General features: G+C 43.5%; 1 protein-coding gene and 1 long non-coding RNA gene across 8 annotated transcripts in view; one reads left to right on the forward strand and one right to left on the reverse strand.

Annotated features, from left to right (window-relative positions):
• The window catches only part of MIA3 (MIA SH3 domain ER export factor 3), a 34,158-nt gene that overhangs the window by 1,104 nt on the left and 10,427 nt on the right, over positions 1–22,627 (forward strand). For 3 of the 5 annotated variants that reach the window (XM_081124155.1, XM_081124156.1, XM_081124157.1), the window contains exons 2-11: positions 1,866–1,999; positions 5,177–5,263; positions 7,842–10,662; positions 12,267–12,428; positions 13,646–13,791; positions 18,727–18,858; positions 20,294–20,315; positions 21,052–21,140; positions 21,387–21,464; positions 21,557–21,667. In XM_081124155.1, the coding sequence (XP_080980281.1) occupies positions 1,866–1,999; positions 5,177–5,263; positions 7,842–10,662; positions 12,267–12,428; positions 13,646–13,791; positions 18,727–18,858; positions 20,294–20,315; positions 21,052–21,140; positions 21,387–21,464; positions 21,557–21,667 (3,782 nt within the window). Of the gene's footprint in view, positions 1–1,865; positions 2,000–5,176; positions 5,264–7,841; positions 10,663–12,266; positions 12,429–13,645; positions 13,792–17,404; positions 17,739–18,726; positions 18,859–20,293; positions 20,316–21,051; positions 21,141–21,386; positions 21,465–21,556; positions 21,668–22,627 lie in introns of those variants that run through there. The other 2 variants (XM_081124158.1, XM_081124159.1) reach the window with 2 other exon arrangements.
• On the reverse strand, positions 309–17,293 carry LOC308550394. Of its 3 annotated transcripts, XR_013997887.1 has the most exons (4): positions 16,817–17,282; positions 15,012–15,128; positions 2,021–2,128; positions 309–743 (listed from the first exon to the last, which is right to left on the reverse strand). It is a non-coding gene; the product is annotated as an uncharacterized lncRNA (long non-coding RNA). The 3 variants fall into 3 exon arrangements; XR_013997888.1 differs by lacking the exons at positions 309–743; positions 2,021–2,128 and adding an exon at positions 10,996–12,443 and having other exon boundaries at positions 16,817–17,293; XR_013997889.1 differs by lacking the exons at positions 309–743; positions 2,021–2,128 and adding an exon at positions 13,748–14,085.

The following is a 22,627-nucleotide window of genomic DNA, read 5'->3' on the forward strand; positions in this document are numbered from 1 at the left end:
CTGAGCCCCTTGTGTTTTCAGAATCCCTTCCTATGTGTTTGCTGAACCAGGATAATTCTTAACAGTCTCCCAGCAGGTCTCAAATAACCTTAACTTACTGATAACCACTTCCAAAACGGTTGCTCATAAATTGTAACCAAAAGGTATAGAAAATGTTCTTTCTGAATAGGCCATCTGCCTACGGTTTAGCTATTTTTAGTGAAATTGGTGTTGTTCAAAAACAAATTTCATAATTTGAAGTTTGTACCACAGCAACACCATTCCTGGAGGTAACCCTAGGGCCCATGTAAATAAGCACTACAAAAGCTGGGCCACTTCATGATTTTTTTCCTTTATTTTACTCAGAGGAAACCGAGGTTATCAGCAAGCAGGGCTGGCTTCGGCAAATGTTTGCTCTTCTTTGCTTTCCAGCACTATCCTACCTGCGTTCCTCAAAACCAGTTACATCAGTAGGCAACATGGTGTTGAAAAGGCCCTTAAGTAGTCACATGGCATGTATCCAAACAGATGAAACCGAACCCAGCAGGAAGCAGCTGAAGGAGGGTCTGGGGCTGTGTTGTGTGGCATGTGCTTTTCAGATAGCTGTCCTACAGTATGCGTTCTGTTGTCATCTCATTTACTGTCATAAGTCCTCCACGATCTATTCTCAGGGGAACAAGAGAAACACTGCTGTTTCCAATTCCAATCTTAAATCATCCATCACCTTTACTCTGGCCCAGTTGTATCTGAATTAGGATGCTGACCTGTATTAAAATAATGAGATTTTTAGCTTCAAAATCCAAATAACCCCCTTCAAATCTAAATGTCTGCCCCTCAAATATGTATTTAAAGATACATTTTAATGTATTGCTAATTGGCTTTTAGAAAAGTGTTATTTCCATTTCACACCCCCCCCCCCCCGCTATTTAATTGCATTTATTGCCCATTTCATCTTACATCAGAAACTGTGTATTTGGCCAGCAGAAAGAAAAATACTTCTACCAGTTTCTAGATCAGGTGTGATTTAAGTCCTGCATTTTAAGACTGAAGGTAACTGCTGAACAATTTTCACAAGTTTTGCTTGTCCCTGCCACAGGTGATGTCCACTTTGATTTTGTTTATAGAATTAAGTAAATGAGGGTATTCTAACCTTGTTTTGAAACCTTAATGCTGGCTACAGTAAACACTATTTACTCTCAGAAAATACTATCTTGTAATGTGATTGGTTGGATCCCTCATATAGGGTGTGATATCCTTTCCCATTCATTTATCCAGATATTGTAAGGATAAAACAACTTGGTCAGGAATGAAACTGACTGTTTACCGAAACCAACAGTGTCTGCTGCTGGGTGGTAGCAGTTAGAGCCACTTAAAAATAGTGCCTTTTAGTGGGTAGTTCAAGTTAATTGATCCCCTGGGGGTTCCTAGGTGCTCTCTCTAGTTCCCTATTACCTCTACATGTGTCCATGCTTAAGCTAGTCAGCATCTGCACTTAAATTTACCCAGTTGCAAAATGAAGCTTTTTTTATGATTATGAAACAGCAAAGATCGAGGGCTAGAAGGTTAGAGAGGGAACCAAGAGTTTTATTTGAGACCAGCCTTTTGTGGTGGTAGACACATTGGTTTTTGTTTCTCAGCAATATCCACAAAGAAAGCTAGTGAGAGTTCCCCTCTCCCCTCTCTCCTTGGAGAGGGGTATCATGATTTAAAGTGATAAAGCTCTGAAGATTTGAGACACTTTGAGCATGTGACTTGGAAGTGATTGATTCCAGATAGTACTGGAGAAAGTTGTTGACAGTAGGTTCTTTTATTTCCTGATACATCAGTATAGACTATGAAAGTTGAATCATGATATCTGGTTATTTCTTTTCTCTCTTCATATACAGTGTTAATGTACCGGGGTGAGGCACTAGAAGATTTTACAGGTCCGGATTGTCGTTTTGTGAATTTTAAAAAAGGCGACAATATCTATGTCTACTATAAACTGGCGGGGACATCGCCTGAAGTTTGGGCTGGAAGTGTAAGTAAAAATTAGACGTACCTTTTTTTTTTTTTCTTTTTTCCTTTTTCATCACCAAAAAGCATTTATTCAGGAAAAAGAAAGGACTGCAACTCAGAACCTGCAGACTTGGTGAGCCACACGCAAATTCTGCCAGGAAAAAGACAGAGAAAGTGACATACTTTCCTTTCTGACTTTGCACTGGCTTGTTTAGCACTGTCGATTTGAATAACTGTTTTCTTGGGGTCCTTGATGGCACTAACCTGCCCTCTGCTGTGTGTCCCCAGCAGGCAGCAGGCTTGGCACAGAGGAGGGGCCTAGCAGAGGTTTCTGAAATAGAACTGAGCGGCTTCAGCTACTGCTCCTCAGCATCACATTCTAGGCCTCCTCAGCCATGGGTGCTCCACACACAGTAGAGGTTGAAACAGTGCAACCGGAAAATTCCTAACTTTGTTGCTTTAAAATGGAAGGATCCATGGGCAATGGGACTTACTCCTGTAAGCTGTGAGCAAGATAGTGTCTCGGGCATTCACGATGAAAGTTGATTTTGTGTGCATTTCTTTTTTTCTAAATTATTGGTATTTGTGAAAACCTGGCAGCTCTGGGAAGTCACCTTAATCACGTATGCCATTCTTAGTCTGTTAAAAGAGCCAAATGTCATCTTCACTGTGTGCTTTTCTTGTCTAGGTCACCCTTTTCCCTCTTTTCAGGTACTTGCTCCCAGGGGTTCCCCCAGCAGCTTGACTCCATCCAGTTCCCTGGATGCCCTGATACCAGGCATGGAAATCAATGACTGTATCATGCTTTGATGTTTTGAATGAGGAGATTCATTGGGAGAGAGCTGGTTGGGAGGCTTATGAGTGATTGTCCTTTCCTTTTAAAAAAGTCTGATGTGAGAACAGTGGATTTATTGAAAGAAATGAGTCCGCCCGGCCGGGCATGGCTCAGCGGTTGAGCATCAACCTAGAATCCAGGCGATCGGGGTTCGATTCCTGGTCAGGGCACATGCCCGGGTTGCGGGCTCGATCAATGACTTTCTCATCATTGATGTTTCTATCTCTCTCTCTCCCTCTCCTTCCCTCTCTCTGAAATCAATAAAGATATATTAAAAAAGAAAAAAAGAAAAATAAAGAAATGAGTCCTTGATGTCCTTAGAGAAATACCCAGTCCCAACTGTGAAAGCTTTCATGTTAATAGAACACCAAACAACTGACAGAAAATAAGATGCGAGGAACTCCCCTAGGGAAAAACAGATGGATTTGGGGCCGTTCCAGATTCCCAGGGAGGAATCTCGAAAGGCCCACTGGTCGGGTGCAACCCTTGCATTTAGGCAGAATCCCAGTTGACTCGCTCGATACAAAGAAGAATCTATTCTGTTTCTTCCAAGTTGTACCACATGGGATTTCTTAGAGAGTTTTTCCATGTCCCTACGCTGCATTTTTAACCTGGTCTGAGCATTTGGATAAGTGAACTCAACTTGCATTTTTCTACCTCCACACGTTTGTCCACAACATTCACCCCTAGAAAGTCTGCTGTCTCTCGGGGGCCCAGCTTGCATCTTGCCTTCTGTGGGAAGCACTGCCCCCAGCACCCACCCAGAAGGGATCTTTGTTGTCTGATCATTGTTTGGAAGGCATATGTGTGCACTGCTCATGTGACTTTTTTTCCATGCTTTTCATTGCAGTTAGTGTGTGTACGTACTCTCTTAGCTCCTGTAAAATCAAATGGTCTGTAATGGAAGGGCCCACGTGTAACCCAGCTTCCTTTCGAATATTTCCTTTCAGGGTGGCAGCATTTACATTTGTCTTGATAGTTGCTGTGCAAAATTTGTTCTCTTGAAACAATATTCTGCTTTCCCCCCCAAATCAAATCAGCAGTTCCTTGGCAGGGATGATATATGGAAGCAAAATTAGATACAAAGATTACTTCTAGTTATGATGGCCCATGATTCTGCAACATTTGGGGGAGGGTCAGGTCATAAGGAACAGTAGGATCCCACCCAGTATTAAAATACGGAGTTTTATATGACAAAGGTTACACAAAGATAATGTATTTCCTTTCTCTACAGATCTCTGATTTTTTTCCCTTTTCCAGATTCTCTCTAAATAAAGGATATTTTCCCTCTCTCTCCTCTCTCATTTCGTGAATCTTATACTTTAGGAAATTAAAAACTCTCTCTCCATGGCTTTCAAATGATTCTTCTATTTCTTAGTTTCCATCCTGTGGTCTTTTTTGGTTTCTTAGAGTTTCAGACTTGAAATGCCAATGTGGCAGATTTTAATTGCCCTGGCTTATCTAATCTCCAAGGCACTATTCTACCACTAATACTGGCTCTCAGGGAGTTGCCAGATAAACAGGAGCACTCATAATGGGGATATTTTAGGAGTTAGTGATAAGATAGCCTTTTTTTCTTTTCGAGCATTTGATCTGCCTGTCAGTCTCCTTTTTTGATGACTGGAAAGAGATCTGCCACTCTCTTTCAGACTGTGGCTAGTAACAGACAGTGTATGTTTCTCAAGAGGATACACTTAGTATCACCTTAGCTGTTAGTGCCATAGATAAATGGGGTCATCTTCTACAGAGATTTACTTTGCATAAAACTCCAGCTTGATGTGTAGATTAGTATGAATTATATTTTCTCCCCAAATACTTGAAAATCTAGTTTTTGAAAAAGCTAGTACAGCCCGTAATATCAATAAATATTTGTTTGCCTTTTGTTGTGTTGATCATACATTTCAGAAATTTTATATGTTTTACTTACTAATTTTCATTGCTGATGTTTATTCTGGTTTATGAGCAATGCTGTGACGTGCAGGTAAATTCTTGAGAGAGGTTATTGGAATTGTGTTTCCAACCAGCTTTGATTTGCATAGTTTTAATTATATAATATACAACAATCTTCTCTTATGCAGATCTTTTATCTACCTCAGAAATCTAACTTTATGTGCCCTGTGTTTAGCATTAAGCTGAATGTTGAAAGAAAACTTGAGTGGTTTTAGAAAAGTTGGCTTTACAATATTATGTAGTTAATTTTTATTGGAATAATGATCTCTCTAATTTTAGTGACTATGATATAGTTAATTTTTATTGGAATAACATCTATCTGTCTGTCTATATTTCCTCTCATTTACATTTCTCTCATATTTCTTGTACAGAACTTGATTGGTATTTTTTTCTTCTGCCCATTCTTTTATATAGGTTGGACGTATATTTGGATATTTTCCAAAGGATTTAATCCAGGTAGTCCATGAATATACTAAAAAAGAGCTACAAATTCCAGCAGATGTAAGTTGGGGATTTTTTTTGTTTGTTTGTTTCTCAATTATACTTGGCTTATAAATTCATCAGTTGTTAACTACATTAATTCTCAGTGTCGTCTATAGCTTGAACTTTAAGCAAAATGACATATAACAAAGTCAGTTTTACGATAGGTTAATTTACATAAGCAAGAGTTAAGTTTCTATGGCGTCTCATCACTTTGATAATGAAATGACATTGAACAAGATGTTATTCAAGGACTTGTTGGCTTTTTGAAAGTCTTTGAATGTGTTTTGGTAAAAAAAAAATTAACATTTGTGTATCAGATTTTAATGTAGAATCAGACTACCTTTAAAAATAGAAAAGAAAGAAAAGTTTGAAAAGAATTTCTAAGAGACTGTATCATTATCTGATAGTTATCTAATACATTGAAGCAGGTCTTATACAGGCTGTGGACTCTCACACAGGATTTTTCTTTGCTGCTTTACATGAGAAAAAAGTTAAGAATTCAGTATCTCTGCATTTAGTTAAACTGAGGTAAATAATTTTTTTTATAAGCAAAATGAATAGCTGTTAAGACAGTTAAGTACACAGAAATCAGTTTAAGTTGATGAAACCCTAATATACGTACTAGACCAAAACCACAAATTTATAGGGATTTTCTTATTATTGACCCCTTAGTGATTTAAGGGATTGTAATTATATTATAGACTTGGAAAAGGGAATGTGAGAGTTTCAGATGAGGTCCTGGCTCAAATCTACAAGGTACCTACTACACATTCTATAAAGCATTCCTCTAGGGTGCACTGACCTAAAATAGCTTTGTCAGGACAAGGATTTTGTGTCCTGGAATCCTTGTTCAGCTCATTATTCCTGGAGTTTTAAAATTTATAATAATTGATGCCCACTTCCATTCAGAAGTCTTTGAGCAGCTCTTTGGAGTCTCTGCGGAGCATGCTAGCTGCTGTCCTAGGGCATTTCTTAGATGAGACTGGCAGAACGGATGACGTTCTAGAGCCATCGCTATTATTAAAATTTCTTGATGATCCCAGGGGTCATAAATTCAGCCCTATTGCCTATTTGTCCTCACTCTGAAAGAAGAGACTTCCAGGACGTGTGCGAGAAAGCAGCCATTGGTCACAGGAACTTCACTTGTTTGGGGTTCTGCCTTCTCCTCGCACCTCCCATTGCATGCTCCCCTCACTGTTAAGAAAATGGCTTAGAAATGCATGCGATGAAAAAAGGAAATCATTTATCCATACCATACTGGTAAGGTCTCCCCAGAGTAATGTGAAAGTTTAGTTAGGAGAAGAAAATGATCTTTGTTGGTTACTTAACTTTTCCCTCTGTCTGTGGCCCCTTTCATGTCAATGGGGTTTTTAAGGGAGGAAAAGAAGAATACAGATTTACAGACAGTCCTGAAAGCAGATTTTAATGACACCAAGGATCCGGATATAGCTAGGGTATATCTCTACTGAATCTTGTCTTCTTTCTTTTTATATAGATATGTTTTTATTGATTTTTTTTAGAGAAAAAGGGAGAGGGAGAGAGAAACATCAATTGGCCGCCTCCTGCATGCCCCCTGCTGGGGATCGAGCCTGCACCCCGGGCATGTGCCCTGACCTCTTGGTGCATGGGTTGATGTTCAACCACTTTGCCACACTGGCTGGGCCTGAATCTTGTTTTCAAGTTATACTCGTGGTAATAATTAAGCGCAGCCCCTTGGACACCAGTCTTTGTTTCTTTAAATTTTTACTTCTGTGCACCTGTATTTCAATAAGATAATTCTTGAGCTGGTTTGTCTTTTCTAATCCAAGGAAAATATGAGCCCCAAATCTGTGCAAACTTAGAGCCTGACAGCAAGGGGATTCTACTGTTTCTAGCTGGGTCAGCAGAGAAGTTCAGCCTAGAAAGCAGGCTGGCAGAGGAGCTGGATGGTCTTGTATTATAACGTGGTGAATTCCCAGAACATCGGGTACAGATGTTGGAAGTTGGGAGACCCAATCAGTGACACCCCACTTACCCCCATTTGTGCTCAGAACAAATTGAGAGACCCAGGAGTCAGGCAGATGGAGACTAAAATGGCCTCATTATTTATTTATAAAGCTTTTTGGCAAACACGGCTGAAGTGTGCAGATCTAATGGGCTTTCAAACATTACAGTCTAGAATAAGACGGACAAGCACAGCCAGAGGTAGGGCTAGGGAAGGGGGGCTCTCCCCAGGGGAACTGTCCTTGTAAAACTGACAGCATAGAGGAGAGAGGATGTGTCTCCTTCCAGCTCATCCCAAATAGAAAACAGGGATGGTGCAGGGCAACTCACCAGCCACATGAATCATTCCTCCCCTGGGAAAGAGAGAATGAAGGGAAGCCAGGAATGTTCCGCAGATGGAAGTCTGTCCTCAGGAAAGCAGAAAGCCAGGGAAAAGGGGGTTCCGGCCTCCTATCTCCCGGCTACCCAAGAACACTCATTGCCTGAGGCTGGCACAAAAGCCCCTCTAGAGGCAAGCATGAGTTTGAGGCTATCCCTGTCATTAGCATGGGTAAGAGTTTGCTCTTGTGGACATGTGGCTAGCGGCACACTAATGTCTTTCTTTCCCTTACAGGAGACCGATTTTGTTTGCTTTGATGGGGGAAGAGACGATTTTGATAACTATAATGTAGAAGAACTTTTAGGATTTTTGGAATTATCCAATTCTGCAACTAGAGATTCTGAGAAAGCTATAGAAAAAACTTCTCAGCATGTGGAAAAACCTCCTGAAGTAACTAAAGAAAGTGACCCTGAACCTGATTCAGTGCAAGCCACCTCAGAGGAAGGAGAAGGCATTTTCTCAGAAAACACTAAGGAACTCAAGGAAAGACATGAGGCTCAGAAGAACCCCCTCCATGTACACAGCCAAAGAAATCACCCTCAGGGAGAGCGATCTTCACCTGAACCTTCTGAAGAAATGCTTCAAGATAAATTAAACATACCAGACAGTGAAAACAAAACCAGCAATAGCTCTCAGCTCTCAAACGAACAGGAGAAGACTGATGCTTATAAACTTTTGAAAAAAGAAATGACCCTGGACTTGAAAACCAAATTTGGCTCAACCGCAGATGCACTTGTGTCTGATGATGAGACGACCAGACTCGTTACTTCATTAGAAGATGATTTTGATGAGGAATTAGATGCTGAGTACTATGTGGTTGGGAAGGGAGGGGAGGAGGAGGGTGAAGAAAGCTTTGATGAGCTGCCATTACTGACCTTTACGGATGCAGGGGATTTGAAAATGCCAGTGGACCCTGAAGTTGGGAAGTATTCAACAGATAAAGAGCAGGATTCACGTGAGGAAGATGAGTTGGAGGGAACTCAGCCCCTCGGCATCAGAGAGGATGCTAAAACTGTCCTAACAGCTTGGGAGGATCCTGTCACAGAAGGTGAGGGACAGACAGGCGTGGATTTCGAGACTCCTGATTCCGTGGGAGAAAAGGAAGATGAGGATGGATTAGTCCCAGACGGCAAATGGAGGAAACCACGGTCAGCAACAGATGATATTGACCCTGAAAAGGTGGAAGGTGGTCCTTTGACTGTAGAAGTTCCTAAAACAAATAGTGACAGAAACCCAGAAATGGACACAGAATTTCACATTCACGGAAAAGGGAGGACAGTTGAGGAATCCAAAGGGGACCTGGTGCAGGGTGAGAAAGGAGTAGAGGGTGAAAGGAAAGAAGACAAGACTCTGCACGGATCTACTCCAAGCAGTGACCTCAGCTCTTTGCCAGCTACTGAAAAGGGTAAAGAAACATCGGGATCAGCCTTTGATAGCAAAGAAAATGATCTAAAAGGAGCAGCTGTCCATATCTCAAAAGGAGTGGTCCCCGAAGAGAAGCCTGGAGGGCAGATTTCGGAAGGTGGCTCAGAGGGCGGATGGGAACACAGAGCTGTAGGGAATGATGGGAAGGAAGGGACAATCGAACAGGAAGCCGGGGGTGTTACCCCGCTCTCGAGGGACAATCAGCAGAACACATCCAAAGATGGTGTGGAGAACGGAGTGGGTGTTGCAGTAAATGAACCAGAGCAACACACGCTTGCAGTGGAGCATCCAAGTGAGGAATTTAAGGAGGAACAGCATCTTCAAACTCAAAATCAACCTAGGCTCTCCTCTCCTGATGAAATGGGTTTGTCAACAGAGCTGGAAGATGAGGGTCCCGTTCTGGGAAGAAATGTGTCCGGACAGCAAGAAAGAAATGTGGCTGCTGCAGTTAATCAGCAAGTGAAGGAAAAGACAAGGCTGCCTGAGGAAGAGGTCACAGGGGACACTGTAGATGAGGGTTTTTTTCACCCACAGCTGGGCACTCCGGAAGCAGAAACAGCAGGCCAAACTGATGGTGCAGAGGTGCCGGGTTTCCAGACTGAGAAAGCAGAGGCAGAGGATGGCAATTCCACCTCCGAAGAACTGCTGGCTGATGAAAATGCTCTAAGTGCAAAACAGTCTAAAGAAAAAAGCCCTGAGATGCAGGACAGGCAGATAGGTGCTAATCCACAAGTCCCTGGAAGAGGACTTTTAGGCCTCTTGAGTGCCAGTGTAGAAACTGAAGAAGACAAAGAAAAAACTAGTAATGTTTTGGAAACCGAAAGGAAAAATGAAACTGAGGGCAACGGGGTGGGCTCGCTAGGCAAGGAACCTGGGGTTCTGGTGGTAGAGAAAGAAGACAGCCCTCCTGCACAGGACAAAGCACAGAGACCATCTGAAGGAAGTGACGTTCCTGACAAGGGAAAAGATCAGGCTCCAGAGCTGGGTGAAGTGTTTCAGAGTAAAGATCCTGGCCATCTTAAAGAAGACAATGCTGAGGAGCACCTGAAGGCCTCAGGGCTCGTGGAGGAGCCTGGAGTAGAGCTCTCAGAAGCAGACCAGGAGGGCAAAGAGAAGTTCATGGACACACAGAGCCCCGGGGCTGCTTCCGAGGAACATGCAGGTGATCTGCTCCACTGGTCTGCGTATATGACTGCAAAGCCAGGGCTCAGTGCCCCCAGGGAGGACCTGCCCATAATAAGCAGCTTCTTTAAAGAACAGCAGTCTTGGCAGCGGTTCCAGAAGTACTTTGATGTCTACGAGCTGGAAGCCATGTTCCAGGACATGTCACAAAAGCTGAAGTCAGCCCAGCAGGAGAGCCTGCCCTATAACGTGGAGAAAGTCCTGGACAAGGTCTTCCGTGTGTCTGAGGCACAGATTTTGAGCGTCGCAGAGAAGATGCTAGATACTCGTGCAGCCGAACACAGGGATTTGGGGATGAAGGAAAAAAACATATTGGAAGAGGCTGCAGTACTGGAAGATGTTCAAGACCTGATCTATTTTGTCCGGTACACATACTCCACAGGGGAGGAGACTGGGCCACCGGCAGCGACACAGCTTCCTGAGGATGGCTGGGAGGGCCCAGCAGAAGGTAAAGTACCTGCCAGTGGCCTTGAGAAACGTGGGTGGGGCCAGCAGGAGGGCTGCCTTATACCTTATTTGTCAAGCGCTGTCCACAGTTTACAGTGTGTCTAGAGGCAAGAGGCAGCACAGTGATGTCCACATGTCCCTTCCTACCTTCTTTCAGGCACGGATAAGGATTTCTTACCCTGTTTTCTCCTTAGAACAGTTGAGAATGGCAGCATTTTGAAAAGGGAACTTTATGAAAAGACAAACGAGAAAAAGATGCACAAAATAGACCTGGTAACAAAAAGTACAAGTTTCATGTAAAATTATGAAAAGCGCTTTTGCGAACACTTTAAAAAAAAAAAAAAATCTTTATTGATTTCAGAGAGAGGAAGGGAGGGAGAGAGAGAGAAACATCAGTGATGAGAGTCACTGATTGGCTGCTTCCTGCACGCCCTCCACTGGGGATTGAGCCCGCAACTGGGCATGTGCCCTGACCGGGAATTGAACCGGGATCTCCTGGATCCTAGGTTGATGTTCAACCGCTGAGCCACGCCGGCTGGGCACGAACACAGTTTCTTAATCATAAAATAACTGTTGTCGGAGCAAAGATTGGCCTAACACTCAACCGATGCCTTGTCGGAGGTTCTTCATTCTCCCAGCTTCCATACTGTGTGGATGTCAGGTTCTTTCTGCCTCCTTGGAGCATTCACCTAGGTCAGTTCAGTTCTGCTGGGCCCTGGGGTGCTTGCATTCTGATTGGTGAAGCATTGAACCAGGATGCAGAGAATTCTAACTCGGTGCCTGACACATGGAAGCCAATCAGTAAATAGTGGTTGAATTGACCATGAGCAAATGTCCTAACAAAATGAGTTCCCTGCTCTCTTCTGTCCACATGCTTTTTAAACTGAGGGTATTTGGAGGAACATCAGGTAGACATGAAGGCACAGGATAAATATGGCTCCCCAGAGTGCCAATTTTCCTGAGCATCTGGGCCAGGGACCATCTTTGCATTTCATGAAAGCAGAGATACATGGATTAGAATGTAAAATTTGAATTTTCAGGGTAAATTACGAGGTTTGAATGAAACTCATCTCTACTGTGGGTCACATTGGGCTATGCCCTGAGCCTCTTAGGGACGGAAGTGTGTTCTTTTTTTGCTATTAGAGGTGCTTTGAAAGTATTTGAAAGCGAGCTGCCTTTGTATGTGATGCCTTCTTTGTGCTGCTCTGAGACAGACATGCTCATGTATGAAAAAGTTCATGTCATTTCTATGTAGAAGAGACATTTCCTAGTTTTGCTCTTGACTGGGATTCCCTTGCACATTTATCTGTGTGGGCCAAAGGAAGTTAGGTTTTTGAGGTCCCTACTGGAAATACATTTATTTATGAAACACTTTGGAAGAAGGGTTTCTTTGTGATTTTTATGATGTAGGTTAGCCATATCTGAAGTGAGATAAAAGCATTGGGAACTCTTATTTCCCTGTGCACTTGCCCTCCAGGAGCTGCCAGCTGGCAGAGGGCAGTGGGGAGGTGCCCTGGAGCTGCAGGTGGGGATGCTGCTCAGTGGGAGGAGTTTAATGGGGAGTCAGCGAGCTTTGCCAGCGAAATGCATTCTTCTTTCCTTCAGAGATACAGCCACTGCTGGAGGATGATTTTCCACAAGAGAACACAGAAGATCTTAGAATGCAGGTTCCTGAGGAGCCCAGCCACGTGGATCAACCCATGACTGGTAACACGGGTGTCTCAGAAGAGTCACAGAAGCCGGATACTGAGAAAGATGCACACCCAGGTAAAGCTGGCAGCCCTACAAAGTGGAGGCATGTTGTAAAGACCTTCTAGGAGATTTGTTGCTACAGACAGGAAATAGAGGGGAGTATAATACACGTACAACAAATTTTGAAAATAAGAAATCCTAGAACTAACAGAGACAAGCAGGAGTTAAGACATGTGGAGATCAATCATAGGACACAGGCCAATGACTGTAACTAACCCACACACCAATGACCACTAGCATTAGCTTATGCAAATTTGAACTAAAATGTACTTTTAAAGCCTTATGCTCTAAAACAGTTTTCAACTAGGCCAGCTGCATCAGAAACTCTGAGGGTGGAGAACAGCAATCTGAGTTTAACAAGCCCTCCAGGAAATCATGATTGGTTGAGAGTGAAAGTTTAAGAACCACTGCTCCCAAACTCACAAATTCAGTGTCCCCTCCCCCACCTAGCCTCCCCCAAAGCAGAACACAGTGTAGCTCAGTTCTTTTGTTAATATGCTACCTGGACATGGTAAAAAACTTTTTTATAAACAGGGAAGGGATATTTATATCCAGGTATCATTATACTGGAAGAGTATAGGAAACAAAACAGAACGTTGCCATAAGGGGCGGTGCAATGTAGACAGACACTTGTGAATAGTAACTGAATCTCAGAGCACAGTGAACATCTAGCAGGAGAGCAACTCATTTTGTTTGAATTGACAAAATTGTTTTAAAACGAAATTTTTAAAAATGCAACCCCAATAATGGTGTCAACAGCTTTCTAACTTTTGTATAGCTCACTCATTTTACCAGGAAATCAGAAGAACAGCTGATTGTGTTATTTTGTCTATCATAATGGTGACAGGACATCATTACTGTTTTTGTGTTTAAAAGGTTATGGTTTAGAAGCCTAGGTATAGCTTTCCCCTGTGATACCGCAAGGCCTGGCAGCCCTAGGCTGGTCTCTCTAACCCCCTGCAACGTATAGGAGAAGTCACAGCGGGGAGAGGAATGTAGCTAATTTGAAGAGGGGGAGAGTGTGTTGGAGATACGTTCATTTATAATTGAAGGGTATGATGACTCTAATGGGAATTCTGCAATTTTTTTCCTCTATATAATTGTCTTTAAGAGAGCCATGGATTCAGGCACAGGGCCTACTATTTAGTGGGCAGTCAATATTTTAAGAGAAGAGAAACAATTCTTATTCTAAAGCCTGAAATAAAATATTCCTTCCCTTCCTTCAATTTTAGGGATATTTGTAACAGAAAGCACTCCTGACAGTGCTGTTGATGGAAAAAAGCAGCTAGAAGTACATGCGGAAGAGCCAGCCAGTGTTACGCCTTTGGAAAATGCAGTTCTCTTGATATACTCGTTCATGTTTTATTTAACTAAGACGGTAAGTTTGACATACAGTTTCTTCCAATAGAATGTTGATTATTACAGTTAAGTTGATTTTGAGCATGAGGTGAAAACCTCAAAAATGTCTTTATGGATATTACTCCTGATTCTTTGAAGATGGCTTCTGAAACAAGCCACAGGTACCTGGCGTTGATGGGTCTTAGTTCAGTGTGGCACTTGCGTTGGATCTGCTGTGTGCCAGAGCTGGGCATCTACACAGCTGTAAAACATGGTCCTTCCCCTCCAGGGCCTTGCAGTCCAGCAAGGAGATGAAGACATGCACTTGAACACACTATATCACACAGGCAGAAAGAGGAGTATGTATCAGCTGGTAAAATACTGTGTTGAATAAATTCATTCATTGTGGTGGGAGGAGGGTCAGAGAAGGTCAGAAAGATGGGCTGAGAGATGTTTTGGGCAGAGTTGAAGTACCAATGGGAGTTTGATGTGTAGTGTGTTGTTGAACAGAAAGGCTGGGGGGAGGGTGTTATGCAGTCAGAAGAAATAACACGTTTAAGGAGATGGAGGCATAAAGAAAAGGTTATTTCAGGGAGCCAGGGAAGCTTTGTTGGTGTCGTTCAAGTGCAGAGTAGGAGGGAGATGGGCTAAAGGAATTTGTATATCATGGTGGGTTAGACTGTTAGGGATAGGGATCCTTTGAAGTTTTTAGCAGGAAAGGGGTATGCTCAGATTTGTTTCTTAGAAAGAATCACTTCAGGTAGAATATTTATTCAGATTTATCTTTCTACAGGAAGTCATGATCCAAATGAGACATTCAATCTGTCTAGTTTACCTACGATTTTTAGGTCTTAGCTCCCCCTTGTGGTGTTTGTTGAAATTGGGTGGTTTTTCTTGGTAAATTACATGGAACTATAGAGAAAGTATCTTCTCCAACAAAAATATTTTTCCTCTAGGTTCTGTTATTTCAAGACTTGTGTAGGAAAGAGGGTTTTTTTTTGTTTGGTAAAATGCATGGTTTTTGAGCCAGGACAATCTGGTTTCAAATCCCAGGTACATCATTTAGAAGCATGAACAAATTACTAAACTTTGAAAATCAGCTTCCTCATGTTTAAAATGATCATACCTACTCCAGTTTTTTAATAATTACATGAGTTAATAATATAAAGTATCTGGTGAAGTTCCTGGCATTTTCTAGGCATCATCTCCTACCTGCTTCTCATTTGGATGGTCAGAGGGCAGTATAAAGACATTGAATACCTGAGGAATTCAGGAGAAAGGCCACCAAGGTGGGAAGGATGGAGGGAAAACCAAACTGGCTTTCAGTTTTTCCCATGGTCATTGTGGTGCAGCAACCTGGGTGAAGGTGCATGTGACCTGTGAGGTAGAATAACAAAATTTTCAGTGATTAAGGGAGTCTCAGAGTTCAAATTTGATGATCAGAATGTATCATTGTCACTTCCAAACCTTAACAGCCTCCAGATGTGGGAGGGAATCTTTATTCACTTATTTATAGATACTCAACAGAGCCCTGTTCTAATCCAGGGCTGGGGGACACAAATGTGACATACGATACAGTCCCTGCTTGGGGGAAGGTGGGAGAAGACACAGACATGAATGGCAAGAGAAAAGGGTGCAGGGTTATAAAGTAACATTGACTTGAAAGGTACTGTCAAAGCATTTTGATGGCCCCAATATGTACCAAATATTGTGCCAGGAATAAAAGATTCCAGGAGGTATGAAGCATAATTCTGATTTCTGAAAGGCTTAAGAAAAGGCCATATCAAGTATGTAGGAAAATGGAAAATACATGAAACAGGTTTTGTGATGTGCCAGGTAAGCATAGATAATTATTTGACGGGGCTGGGGAATAAAGGGGTGCCTGCTGACTTGATTGGGAAAATGACCTCGGATGCCAGCCTCCGAGATCAACAGTTAATGAAAGCTCGTGGTCAGACGAGACCGTAAAGGGCAGCAAGCCCGACTGCTGGCGAGTTGCAGTAATTTCCTGTCCTACAGCCCGACAAGTAGTTACAAAGTCGGGGCACCAGGTGCTCCTAGTGTGAGCAACCTGTCTTCCAAAGCATGTGTGTGCTTTTTCAACATTTGTTGTTACATCGCCTTTGTCTTTGAGATGGAGCTTTAGAAGTGGGAATGTTGTATCGGTAGGTAAATACACAGGTCGTTTTGGGAGATGCTGCCAAATTCCCATTCACAGGGGTCGTTTCATTTGATATGACAGACAGCAATGTATGAGGACGCCTGCTTGCCCACCGTTGTCTCACCAACAGGGTATGTTGTCAAGTGTTTAGATCTCGCCAGTGTACGTGAGAAATGGCTTCTCAGTGTAGGTTTACTATGAGCGAGGTGGAACGCGTTTCCATATGCTTCTCAGCTGTTCCTGTTTCTTTTCCCGAGGACTGGCTGCTCATTTTTCGGCCCATTTGTCTATGGGTTTGCCGGCCGTTTTCTTCTCTATTTATTTGTGAGGTTTCTTTATGCTTGAGGAATATGAACCCTCTGTCTTATATATGTTACAAGTATTTTTTTTCTCAGGTGGTCACGGTCAAACTTAACTTATTTTGCATTTTCGTGTGTGTGTGTGTGCAGGGGCTCGACAGGTTTTTTACTTTTAAGGAACCATGTTTTACAAATCTTTTCCCTTGGATTTTTAAGACGTAATTGGGAAGGTTTTGCCTCTCCCCCCCCCCCATTCTGCATCGAGAAATTCACCCCTATTTTCCCCAGTACGTCTTATTTTTACATTCAGGTTTCCGATCCATTTAGAATTTCTCCTTACGAAGAGTGGGAAAAAGACCGTTTTATCATTTTCTATATGGTTTATTTGGTTGTGCCAGCACCACGTATTAGAAAGTCATTTTCCCCAACTGACTTGACTTGCATCCCGAGCTCCCAGCGCTGCGGGTCGCATTTTGGGGCCGGGACCGCGCTTCTAGTCACAGAGCCGCCTTCACCTCGAGTCCCACCCCCTCCGGGCCTCTCCTTTTTCGGGATTTCCCTGCTTGCCCTTCCGAACTGGCTTTATATCCAACCCAGAGACATACCTCTCAGGATGTGCCCAACGTGGTTTTCCTCCAGGCTCACGTCCCCGGTTTCCTCATAAATCCTTGTCTCTCTCCGTAAGTCCCGTCACCACCCAGTGTGGGACCCCGAGCTGAGCCCACCGGCATGGGCGCGATGACAGGAGTCCTTAGAATGCGGCTTTTTGAGGGGCGTCCGCAGGAAGGGGAGCCGGTGGGAGCCGGTGGGGCTCAGGGAGGGCGCCCGGAGCCGGCCGGGCCCCGAGGCGCGTGGAAGGGAGGCCTCGCCCGGGGGGAGCCGCCCAGTCCGAGCTGTGGCCCGGCGGCGGGGGCGGGAGCGGGAGCGACGACAGGGGTCTGGTGTCCCGTGTCGCGGGGTCCGGCTCGAGGCCGCGCATCCCCCGCCGCCTCGCTCTGGGGCCTCCTCCTCGTCGCGCCGTCGCTCCCGGTCGCCGAGGCAGGTGCGCCTCCTTCCTCCCCGCGCAGCCCCGGCCTTGGTTCCTTCCGCGCAGGTCTGTTCGCGCCGCTCCCCCCCCGCCGCGCCCGGCCATTGGTTCCTCCCGCCGTGGCCCCGCCCACCGCGGGCCGGGCCTCCGTACGCACGTTGACGTCCGCCCGCCCCGGGGCAGGCTCTGATGACGTGTTTACGGAAGGTGCGGGCCGGGAAGTGTCAGTGTCAGTGCCGGCGGCGGGGGAAGGCGAAGTTCATTCGCGGCGTCCGCCCGAGACGTCTCGGGTCCTTTTCCGCAGCGAAGGAGGAAACGGTGACGGGAGACGGGGGGGTCCAGCGCTGTCACTCGGGGAAGCGTCGCCTCCGCTCGTCCGGCCGCACGCCATGGACTCGGTACCTGCCACGGTGCCTTCCGTCCCTGCTTCCCCGGGGCCCTCGGAGCTGCTGGAACCGCTGTCGGTGCTCTACGCAGCCCTCCTAGCCAGGCTCCTGGAGGTGACGCCCCGTTCCCGGGAGGGACCCCAGCCGCGGCAGGCGGGCGGGCGGGCGGACGAGCTCTGACTGGAGCGGGCGCCCCGAGCGGCGGCTGGCGGGGCGCGGGGGAGACGGAGTGCGTGGGGCCGAGGCAGGCGGGGCGCCGCGGGGCTGCTCTAGGAGGCCGGGGGGCGGGTGTGAGGAGGTGTCGTCCCGGCCTCACTTCTCGATGGAGCCCTTTTTGATTGAGCACCGGCAGCGTCGCTTTCCGCTTGCGACCCTTACCCCAGCTGCGACCGTCACGCCCCCGCGGCCCTCCCTCCTCCGGTGACCCGGGCGCTGCTGCGGGGCGGGGCCGCTCTGACAGTTACCCGTGGGCCTGGCGAGGGCAGCGCCCCGGTGTAGGTAGGAGCAGGCACGGGGCTGGTGGAAATGCTCCGAGGAAGCGTTTCAACAGGAAGGCATGGAAATCGATAGGGGGCAGCTAAGTTCAGAGAAGTCGAGACCAGCTAACAGCTGTCTGAACCGCCTGTCTTTTTATGGAAGAGGGGAATAGAATTAAGATGTACGGTCTTAGGGGAGAAAGCGCATTATTTGTGTTATTTTATTACCGCCTTTGGTTTTATTTGCAGCCGTAGAAGTTGGTGACTTCTGTAGTATTTCAGGTTTTTTTTTGCTTTCTGTGGCCTTTTAAGTCATAAAAATCAACTTAGGAGTGTGTGATCCAGAGGGATTCGAGCCATGGCCTGTGGTATTGCACACTGGAAATAGATGCACAGCTGAAAGACATTTGGAGTCATAACGTTTGAAAAACATTTCAGTGCAAACAAGAAATGTGAGGCTGCCAGTACTTGATCTTTAGAGAAGCAGCGGAAGCTACTGAAGATTTTTGAGGGGGTAGTTATCTGATAGTGGTGGTGGTTCTAGAATGTCTGTCGATAATTCTTTGTGGCTGCTCTATTGTAAAATTTTTTATGGTTTCCCATTATTTCTAATATTTCTGTTTCAGCTACTTTCTACGTTGCCTACTGATGTTCAGCCCGGGCCTGATTTTTATGGACTGCCTTGGAAGCCCGTACTTATCACTGCCTTCTTGGGAATTATTTCATTTGTCGTTTTCTTCTGGAGAACCATCCTTGCTGTGAGTAAAATAGGTTAACTTCTACCTTGACTTATAAATACAAGGACCGTTTTATAACCACTGGCTGTTTTGTTTGTTTTTCACTTCCTAACATGAACACAAATTAGTGCATGTAATCTACACTAACCTTTAAGGTAATTCAGGATTCTTTTTCTGATTTCTTAATTTTAGCAGGCATATCACTGTTAACAAACTTTCTCTCCTTGCACAAGTGATTGTAAAATCACTTTTAAAAGGGTCTTTTGCGTGGCTTCCTGTGAAGACTCCTCTAACCTTATGGGTGTTTTCCTCAAATAAAAAAAAAAAGAGAGAAGAGAAAAGGTGAATGGAAGGGGAAAATGGAAAATGTTTTCTATTCCCCACTCTTGTTTCTCCCACCTTAAAATCCCTAGCACCTGTTCAGATTTTCACAGGGATGCAGGCTCTACGTCCTAACTGCTGCTTCTCAGCCTCAGCATTTGACTTTGGGAACCTTGGGCCCTACTCTCACTTGCCTGCTTCTTGCTGCTTTCTCCTGCTGCTGATTTGGGTGAAAGGGGGGCATAGGAAGCTTAAACTCTCTCATTAGCAAGGCTGTGTCATTTAAGAGAGTCATTTCTTTCCTTGTAGGAACCCTGAATGCACTTTCCTATAACATTAGTATAAGTGGTACTGTAATAATATTAAGGTCTCATGGATCATTTGTGGGCTGATCTGAGTATTCCGTCACCACTTATAACATTTGAAAGAGAAATTTTGGGTACAAAGACATTTAGTAGCACTTTTTTTTTTTTTTTTTTGAGTATTGTTTAGATTTTATTATCCTATAATTAAGTGCCATCTTAAGGAGAGGACTTAGGTGTGAGCTGTCTTGTTGTTCGTGCATTTTCCTGCAGCAGTCTCCTTTCCCTTCTGGTTTATGACCGTTCTTTTCAGGGGTTTAGAAAAATCAGATGATCTAGCTTATTAGACCTCTAAATTCAGCCAGTAGGCTACTTGGAATAGGATTTCCGAGATGTTTTCTGGTGGGAGGAAGAGCCATATCTTAGTACAGAGATAATGCATTTAATTTTGTCTTTTGAACAATCATTGTTTCTAGCCCTCGTTCTAGCTATTTGGGGTTGTCAAATTGTTAGTATATTTAATATGAAAATCCATTTTCATTTTTAAAGTTAGGGGCTTATTTAATAAGCTTGGTGCTCATTTAATAGATACATAAATGTACCTTTTGTTGCAAAATGAGGTGTTTGCCTTATTGCTTTTATCTATCAGAAACTATGAAGTGTCACTACCAATTAAATTTGAAATGCTTTTTAACCTTTTTTATGGCTCACTAGGCTGAACCAACTATTACTAAATTTTCTTGTAGTTACGAGTTGACTATTGTATTAGAACTATAATTTCCCAATAATAAAAACTTTCAACATCAAATTTAATTTTATTTTCTCTCTTTTAGGTAAAGAGTCATGTATACCAAGGTAAATATTTAGGCTGGTTTTGTTATTTGTACTGTTTCCTCATTACTGGTTTTGATGTGAGTTTTACAAGCTAGAAGTAGATATAGTGACCCCTGATGTCTGATTGACTTATTAACTCCTGAACATCTCACTAACCCTGTTTGCTAGCTTAGATGACAGATTAGATGGCAGTGCTCCCCACTGAGATAGGGGATGTGGTGGAACAAACTGTGGGAGGAGGGAGAAGATGATTGATTTGATGTGGGGCAGATTGACTAAATGTTGATGTAATATAGATTTATTTCATGTGAACGGTGTTCCTGTGCTAATGGTTTAATCAATACAGTATATATATTTAAGTAGATAATTTGAGGAATAAGAGATGCAAATCAATATGCCTTACTTTCTGTCTGTTTCTCTTCCCAAGTGATGTATATTTGAAATGATCCCAGTTTCTGCAAAGAAAGGTGCTTCATGAAAGAAAGGATATCAAACTAAAATATTTTACTGTATTTCCTATCTCTGAAATAATTTTAATTGAAATAAAGGCTCTTATTATTATTTTTCTTAAATTTTAATATTGTTACACCTTTATAGCTCATAACTACAGATTGCTTTTTAAAGGCTGATCGTTGTGCTAAGAAGTTCTCTTCCCTCGTAGTGCAAGATAACATGTCTTGGTTGCTAGTACATTGATTGGGTAATTGCATTTTATCTAGTAATCATAATCACATTATGAATTTCCACCCCTTTTTAGTCACTGAACAGCAAATTTCTGAGAAGTTGCAGATGCTCAAGAAAGAAAATGCAGACCTTGCACAAAAATTGTCAAATTATGAACAGAAGGTATAAATCTTTTAGTTTTCCCTCTATGGTTCCCGCTTGAATTATTTCCTACCTCCTGTCTTATAGTTAGCATGCTGTTTTTAAATCATATTTTAAAATTCCATTATTTCCTCTAAACCTTCCAAGTTTGAAGCAGTCATCCTATGTGTGAAGTACTACTTTCTTTTCTAAGGGATCACCTAATGGGGAAAGTGTTGATAGCACTCTAATTCATATTTCTGTATTGTGAATGCCTTACTTAAACAGATCAAGGAATCAAAGAAACATGTTCAAGAAACCAAAAAAAAAAATATGATTCTCTCTGATGAAGCAGTGAAATATAAGGTAAAAACCCCTGATCATTTTGAGATTACATTCTGTAGACAAAAGGAAAATACTGAGTAGTTACTATTAATCTTGGTATCTTTTTTCTATAGGATAAAATCAAGGAACTGGAAGAAGTGAAGGAAAATCTGAATGATACGGCTAACAACCTGCGTCTTATGTTAGAATCTGAGAGAGAACAGAATGCCAAGAATGAGGACTTGGTAAGAGTTTTGCTGCTAGGTGTCACCGTAATTTGGATTTCAAACTGTTTTGATTTCCAAACTATTTTGTAGATTGGGTGAGTTGGACTGTGCATTTTCCCACCTTGTAACTAGAGTAAGTAAGACCAGGAATCAGGGAAGTTGAACCTACTTCTGCCCTCTTTTAAGGAATTTCAGGTGCTAATACCAGTTATTTTTATGGTCCTAGGAAGGGTTTCTGTCTTCAGCCCTGGGTAATTTTCATATCTCTTGGCTCAGCCCCCAAAACATACAGAGCAACTAAGAGACTAGCCCAGTAGAACAGTTCTAGTACTTTGTTTTGTGTTTTGTTTTGTGCGTGGTTCTTTTATAAAAATAAACTTCTAATATTAGGACAGTTTTAGAGTGAAATAAAAGTGGCAACGATAGGAGAGAGGGTTCCCGTGTATCGCGCACATCCAGTTAAGCTCGATCACCTGCCTGAGCTGAGGCTTCTCCACTGTAAGTCGCCCTTCTCCGCCCTTTGCATGCTGTCACTGTGCACACCCCACAGTTAAAGGGCGAACAGTGTGCTCTGCCTCCCTGGGGAGGCGGTACAGTATCTTCATGGTTTATTTGGAAGTCTTTGGTATGTGAGATTTGTCTCTTCTCACGTCCAACCAGCTTTGGTTCAGGCAAGAGAATTTTTAAAGTGACCTCAGGATTGTTTTCCTCTACCGCTGGGAAAAGCCATTGATCTGAACTGGGTTGCTTGAAAGTGTCTTCATTTTCCTTGCTTTCACCTTTCTGTCTGGTCATCTGCCACATCATCTCAGCCAGGAAGGTGGGGGGCGGCACGGAACACTTATGCCTCCAATTATTTTCTCTTTTCCTCATTGCTTTACATTCTTTTTTTTTTCTTTTTTAAATATGTCTTTATTGACACCAGGGAGAGGAGGGGAGAGGGAGAGAGAGATAGAAACATCAGTGATGAGATAGTCA

Source organism: Miniopterus schreibersii (genome assembly GCF_964146895.1).
Source record: "Miniopterus schreibersii genome assembly, chromosome: 21".
NCBI classification, from domain to species: domain Eukaryota; kingdom Metazoa; phylum Chordata; class Mammalia; order Chiroptera; family Miniopteridae; genus Miniopterus; species Miniopterus schreibersii.